Below are 7623 nucleotides of genomic sequence, written 5' to 3' on the forward strand. Positions count from 1 at the left end.
AATAATAATATATACTTTATTAATCCCGCAAGGGGAAATTACAATTTACACTGACACAGGCCTGAATTACACACACATGCTCAGTGCACATGCACCAATTTGCAAGATGTAAGAGTGAGGCAGCTGATTGCAACAGGCGCCCCAAGCAGTTGGGGGTTCGATTCCTTGCTCCAGAGCACCTTGGCAGTGCCCAGGAGGTGAACTGGCACCAGCTACCAGTCAGACCACCATGCTTTGGTTTGTATGGAGACTTCAACCAGCGACCCTCCGGTTCCCAACCCACTCCCCTACTGACTGAGCTACTGCCACCTCATGCCTTAAGCTGTCCTATCACATAAAGGCCAAAAATACTACCCCCCAAATAAATCTACCGCCTGTTAAACTACGTGGTTTGTAGATAAAAAATATTAAGTGTGTGCTTTTAATACTCCAAGTGCAGCGAGTATAATTTCTTTGTCATTTATAGTGAGAAAGCATAGTTTTACACCAATTGTTGACAAAAAATTGTTAATGGGTTTTAGCCTCATACCTTCTTTGCCTCAAACACTTAAAAATGTGAAATCTGACATTCCCACATTGACTCTTATTGACATTTGAAGGTTGTCGACAAAGCTGAGAATTGCCAGTTAAGTGTGTGGTAAACAACAAACACATGTACCATCACTAGTCTTGGTTCCCTTGACATCCACTGCTTTAGGAAGCAGAATAAAACCAAATGAAAAAAAACCTGATGGGTGCTTTCACTCACTGTGGTGGGGAAGAAGCGGCTCGTCTTGAACTGCTTCAGACCCATGGAGCAGGTGTAGGTCCCAAAGAACAAGATTAAGGACATCAGGGTGATGTCAGGCACATAGCCACAGGCCTCTCCCACCAGCTGTCCCCCAACCGTCAGACACTGCTGCTTGGTCAGGGACGCCCAGGTGGCATTCACAGACTGGATAGAAAAGAGGACAGGTAACAATAACCAACAGGCAACACTATTTGGAGCTTTGTCAATGAATTAAGCTACAGTTTTTGTTTGTTTTTTTAAATCTGAAACCATGCTCCTAAATGTCACAAAAACAGGAACACTACATACCAGATCAGTACGGTTTGTCCATGCAGAGACATCAAAAGGAGCTGAGGAGTTTCCTAGTAAAGAGAAACAATAATCACAAACTATTACAGCAGTATCACACTTGCCATTTTGGATCAGTATCAACATCTCTTTCCCAAACAAACCTGTCAAGTCACTCGTGACACAGAAACTGGCTGTTGAAAGTAAACAGTGCTATCTACCGGCCGACTTATACTAGTAACATTTGTTATCTTCACTGTCAACAAGGGGAAAATAAGGTGAAAGCTTTGTTTAACATACAGTAGAAACATCTACTGCCAAAGGGGACAAAACCAAATACGACTGTTCAGCTTTCACGGCCTGGTATCGCTGGTGATACGGAGAGTCTGGTGGCGCCAAGCAATAGGGAGTTTTTTAGGCAAAGGGTAGATGAAGATCACAGAGTCGTGGTATCAGACGCTGCCTTTGTTACGGGATACAGTGACCACCCTCCTGTAATCTATCTTTACGTGGTCATTCCAGCAATTTCTTGTAATCTCCTGCAGCGAAAGTTCATACTGCTGTACATACCAGCAGGCATGCAGCTGCAGTCGTAGTAGGTGACAAAGTTGGGATCGTAATCGGAGTTAATCGGGTTGTGGTGGGCCAGCTTTATCATCTTCTTGAAAGCGTCGTAGATGAAGATGAAGCTGATGAGCGCAGAGAAGCCTTCCTCGGTGAATCGCGTGAAGTACTGCACCAGGAAGCTGGCATCCGTGGCGACCAGCACCAGACAGAATATTCCCGACCACAGGCCGATCCACAGCCGAAACTCAAGGTAGTCTAGGTTGTTGTCTCTGAGGAGAAGGACAGATTTGGCACGGAGGGAGTGATTCATTATGTTCAGGTGTCTTCCCTACAGCATCACATATTATTTTCAAGCAATTACAGTATAATCCCTCCAAGATTTTGCTGAACTTTCAATCCCCTCTGTCTAACCGGATTAATAGGAAGTTTAGGCTTTTTTAAAAGTGCTTTTAGAAAGGTTTGTAAAAACAAAAAAAAATTTAAAATAAATAGTCATTCTCTGGAGCCCTTTAAAATAAAATACTTTTTTTGAAGTTGTAAAACACTTGCAACCAAGGAGTTGTCAGCAGGCTTTTTCTTTAAATGGAAATTATGCACCCGTGGTATACATAGCCAACAGATGTAGACAATCTAACAGCTGCTGCTGACTCTGCAACCGTTGGCGAGAGGCATGGAAACGTTTGGCGGACACAGAGGCCACAACATTCTTCACTCACAGTGTAAACTTAAATGAGAGTGAATTATTAATGATGGAACATAGTCAGCGTGGTGTTCGGTAATGCCAGATGACTCTCTCTGGGTGAGCAAGAGAGTACAGTGGAAGGAGGAGAGGGACATCCGCTTTTAACAACAGTTAATACCCATTAGGTGTTGTGAAATTACATGTTACATCTGCAGCATTACCGTTTCCCAGAGGTGAAATAGATGGACTCTATATGTATTAATAGATAAACAAGTTATCAGATATTCTTTTCACTTATTCCTACATCTGGTTCTTTACAAGGTTGTGTGTGACCGCTGGGTAAATCGGGACGGAAAGTTGATGGCAAAAACAAGGAAAATGTAGTCAGCTGGAAACTGCCAGCAGATTTACAGTAAGCACAGAAAGGTTCCAGTGAGATGCTGTTAAAATACACATTGACCCTCTAGGGCCTAAGCCATTTTCCCCAATATTTGGGTTGTTTGGTCTCTTTGTGTAATAATGCTTCACAGATCACAACCTTGTCTTGCTAACTCCAAAGTATGTTCCTCTGGTCCAGTGGCAGCCTGTCCCCACAAGGACAATGAGGAGGTGGACTCAGGAGGCTGAGGAGGCACTGCAGGACCGCTTTGAGTCTACAGACCGGGACGAGCTCTGTGAGCCACATGGCGAGGACATTGATAACATGACAGACTGCATCAGAGTAAATTCTGTGAAAACATCACCATGCCCTCCCGGACTGTACGCTGCTTTCCAAATGACAAGCCGTGGACCACCAGTGACCTGAAGGTCCTTCTAAATGATAGTCAGAAAGCTTTCATGTCCGGGCACTGACAGGAACTAAGGAAAGTACTACAGGAACCGTGGGAGAAATTGGGGGAGTGAAATGACTCCTATCTAGAGGAAGCTGGAGGCCAAACTGCAGAAAAACAATGTGAGGGAGGCGTGGGCGAGGATGAAAGAGATAACCGGGTGTGGGGGTACAAGCAGACAGACCCGGGTAACCTGCTCCATCACCATTTGGTACGCTGCTGCAACTGCTAAGGACAAGGGCGGCCTGCACTGCGGCGTAACATGCGCTCTGCCGAGAAGGCGATTGGCTGCAATCTGCCGTCTCTACAGGACGTTGAGGCGGGCAGGAAAGATTGTAGCGGAGCCATCTAATCCCTGGAAACACAAACTGTTGGAACATTCCCCCCGTCATTGCATTTAACCCATTCAGCCTCCTTTTTGTTATGCTAAACAGTTCTTCTTGTATATCTTTGTTTCTGTATTTGTTGTTCATTTCTTATTTGTGGTTACTATGATTGCCTTGCTTAGTGGCGCATACATACACAAACACTTTGGAAGTGAACCCTTTTCCGAAAACTAGCCATGGATCACCAATGACCTGAAGGTCCTTCTAAATAATAATAAGAAAGCTTTCAGGTCAGGGGACTGACAGGAACTAAGGAAAGTACAGCAGGAACTGGGGAGTGTAAGGACTTACACCGGAGGCCAAACTGTGGTAAAACACTGTGAGGGAGGTGTGGAAAGATCATTGGGTGTGGGGGTGACACCGGGCAGCCGTGACAGAGCAAATGAGCTGAACGGTTACTTTAACAGGTTCAGCTCACAGCCTTCCTCTACCAGACCCCCAACACCTCCTCCCCTTCCTCTTCTAAGAAATGCTCCAAAAAGACACTGCCGTTCCAGTTGGAAAACAAAGCTTCTGGAAGGACTGCAATTGCAAGCGAGACCTCGTAGAAATGCTGCAGATCTCAGCTTCCGGATGCAAAAAGAAGCAAGGCTTTACACGGTTGATAGATACCAGTTATGAAATAAAAAGGAATAATTTGTCGTGTACAACGTTGTAGGCACCACAGGGTTCAAGCAAAGTTGCCATCCTACTGTAAATGTGAATTCTTTGTATTGTATTATTGCTTTTACTTTTATTGTATTTTCAGGGGGCACCAGGATAGCATTTCTATTAAAACACACAAACGGCATAAAGTCCTTTGGGGATAGACAACAACCTATAACTATCTGCCGGGCTGCTGCAGCTGTTTCTGAACTCTGTTTCTCCCTCAATAACATCTTTGATTTCAAAGTGACTGAATTTATTTTGATCAGCAGCTACTCACTTGCTGAAGGTGAAGAGGAGTCTTTCAAAGACGAGAACTGGGCCTGTGCTGCTGAGAATCGTCAGGGGCTGACCAGCCAACAGGCAGAACACTGCTCCTGTCAGTGCCGTACCCAGGAAACTCTCCAACACTCCCTGCACACATGGAAAAATTCAAGTTCACATAAGCGATGAGACAGGACATTCATACAGTGAGAATCAGCTCAACCAGTGTGGAAAGAAATACTTGTGACACATTTGTGACATTTTAAAAGTCCCGAGCACATTTTTACAATATTTTTCTCTCCAACTTTTTCTAAGCCTCAAAACACTAATATCATAATTCTGCTCACTCAGCTGGAAGCTTTGTTTTCCCTATACACATCACATAGCTGCAAGGCTCGGCCATCAGGACAGGCCTGTTTCATTTCCAGTCACGTCAGTAGTTAAGTGTATTTTATAACCCTGATGCTTCATAGACATCGTCAACTTTCTGAGACCTGCGCTGAGAAAGGTCAGGTGAGGGCAGGGATTCCCTCCGCTGTACTCAGAGTGGAAAAGGGGAGGTGGGGGCGGGTGGAGCAGTCATTGGAAATGCAGCCATGACAAGGCTACAGTGGCTGAGTAATCTGGATCTGTGGTTATTTACAGCTTGGGCAAATCCGTGAGGCCGTTGCTCTGCAGATCTGCTCAGATGCAGCTCTAAGCCAGGAGAACGGCCAAAGCCAGGGACAACCTCACACACTCCGCTACCAGGGGCACCCAGATGGGATGCAGCAGTGTTGTGTTATTATACCCCCAAGTGTACAACTCTTCTACATGCAGTCCTGTCAACAGTACGTACAACAGATGGATGCAGTATGAGCCCATGAGCTCCAAATTAGCATGGCTTATCAGCTGAAGTGAACTATTTTTGTTGATCATTAGTTTGTTAGCTGTGTCATCAGACCCTAAACCCAACAGATTCATGTCACTCATGCCATTGAGTGTAGAAAGGATTCATAGAGTGCCGAGCTCTTGTGAGCCATATTCTACTCTATTACTCTCTGCACCTCGGCAAAACACAGCCCCCTTTAGGATAAGAATCTGGAAATTATGAAACATGCCAAGGGTTTGATTTGCTTTACCTTTCGTCCTTTTTTGTCTCAAAAGGGGAAGTGCTTTTGTTTACCATTTATTACCTGCGCCAAAGAGGTTATGTTTGACTGTTTTTTTTCTTTTTCTGTCTGTTAGCAGGATTCCTAAAAAAAAACAAAAAAAAAACTTGGAAGGGTGTTGCATGGGCCAAGGAAGAACCCATTACATCTGGAGCAGATCCAATCCCTAACTCCACCACCTTTACACGTGAAATTCAGATTACTCGTCATGAGCGCTACTCACTCTGTGAAAACCGTTATATAATGCCTGTGGCTCTCAAGGGAGCTTTTGAACATTTGAAGAAATAAAAACATGATGATATCATGAGGGTTATCTTGGCTTGGGCTTAAGACAGAAAGTCTGTGTAGCAAACTGGGGGTTTGAAAGAAGCAGGCATTTAGGAGTCAGTGAGGGTATAATGAGAGACGCCATCTTCGGTCGTATTATGGGAAATGTAGGCACAATCTTGATTTATACTAGGGACTAAAAGTTGGGTTCAGGGCCAGCTTTTTTTAAGTGGGATATTTAGGTCACAGTTCATCTTTCAGGCCCTGAGTTATACGTCGTCAGTCACAACACAACTTGGAAGTTAAGCTGGTTCAAGGTTAACAGGAAATGTGTTTTGACTGCAGTCAGCTGTACACAACAGTGTGGAGCTTTCTCTTTGGTTGTGCGCCACAATATCTCTGCAGATGTAAACCTTACTCATTGTACATATAATGACACCACTTACCTGCATGTTATCTGTAGCATCACCAAGTAAGCCTCCAAACGTGATCGCGTTGGTGACTGTGCCCAGATAGATGAACAAGATGGCCGACAGAGACTGGATGTGTAGCGCATCATAGAAGTCGCTGGCAAAAAACGGCAGCTTCCGCTTGACATCCAGGACAAGACCTCCACAAAACCTTAAACACAGAACCGTTCAAGTTAGTGGGTGCAGCATTGCTTCAGCTATTGAAATTAAAATTGAAGGTGGAAGCAAAAAGATTACTTTGGAAATATTTTTGACAGGAAAACATTTAAAAATGGAGGGCATCCAAAGCAACACTAATGCACTTTACGTGTTTTTTAAGTCATGTGTGGAATATATACACAGTACCTCATTGGAAACTTACTGGAACACTACAAACACATTTCCAAGTTTGCTTTACGATACATATCTTCACTGATAACATACCACTTGCCATCAAGATTATAATAAGGGTAATTATTTCCCCATCTACAAGGCACAATGTGGGGATGGATTCTTCTTTACTGTATCCACACCAATTTTATTTTAACAAAAAGAAACCAATTACTTTCTAGTGAACTGAAGCTCCTCTCCGACCTCGTGTCCTCCTCCCCCCCCATGTCCCGCATCATGGGGAGTGTCGCCGTTCATCTGTGGCGCCTCCGATCCGGCATACATGTGCTTTCTTTAAAAAACAGAAAACAGTTACATCCCATGATGATTCTATGTTACATTTTACACACACACAAAAAAAATGTGTGGGGTTGAAATCAAAATTCTTTTGGCTGATACATTATTTTCAAACACATTTTCTTAACAATAAACACTTTCGTTTCCTGAAAATGTATGGATGTGTGTGTTTATAAATCTGAAATCTATTAACAAGAAACCATCAAAAATATGCCATTGAAACAGATACTCTACAGGCATAAGAGACTGATTTATTGTAAATATGCAGACTTGGTTATGCAGTTAAGAATCTGTTACTTTTCATTCTCAAAACTCTGAACCAAGCCTTTCCCATCTGACTGAATTAGTATCAGAAATTGTTACACCGATTCTCTGGTGCCCTTTTATCTACTACCACATTATCAAAGTGAATGGACCAAATGTCAGAAAATGCATATATTTACGGGTGTAGGATTCAGAAAATGTCACAAAGCAATATCAATTTAAATGTAGTAACTTTTCCCATGTGATAGTATACACACCATTAAAAAAACTCAACTATATGTGTGTGTTGGTCTTTGTCTGCTTGATAATCCCAGTTTACAGCAGTAAGTGCATGAAGTGAGATGAACAAAGAGAAATGTATCTTTTTAGATAAA

At 43.3% G+C, this 7623-nt stretch overlaps 1 protein-coding gene across 6 annotated transcripts in view; it reads right to left on the reverse strand.

Annotated features, from left to right (window-relative positions):
• Positions 1 to 7623, reverse strand: part of LOC116704219 (electrogenic sodium bicarbonate cotransporter 1) — a 40147-nt gene that overhangs the window by 8366 nt on the left and 24158 nt on the right. For all 6 annotated transcript variants that reach the window (XM_032539511.1, XM_032539514.1, XM_032539515.1 and 3 more), the window contains 6 exons: positions 6864 to 6980; positions 6296 to 6470; positions 4448 to 4581; positions 1628 to 1893; positions 1079 to 1131; positions 749 to 934 (listed from right to left, as the gene is read on the reverse strand). In XM_032539511.1, the coding sequence (XP_032395402.1) occupies positions 749 to 934; positions 1079 to 1131; positions 1628 to 1893; positions 4448 to 4581; positions 6296 to 6470; positions 6864 to 6980 (931 nt within the window). The remainder of the gene's footprint in view (positions 1 to 748; positions 935 to 1078; positions 1132 to 1627; positions 1894 to 4447; positions 4582 to 6295; positions 6471 to 6863; positions 6981 to 7623) is intronic.

This window comes from Etheostoma spectabile, chromosome 16 (genome assembly GCF_008692095.1).
Source record: "Etheostoma spectabile isolate EspeVRDwgs_2016 chromosome 16, UIUC_Espe_1.0, whole genome shotgun sequence".
Lineage (NCBI taxonomy): Eukaryota > Metazoa > Chordata > Actinopteri > Perciformes > Percidae > Etheostoma > Etheostoma spectabile.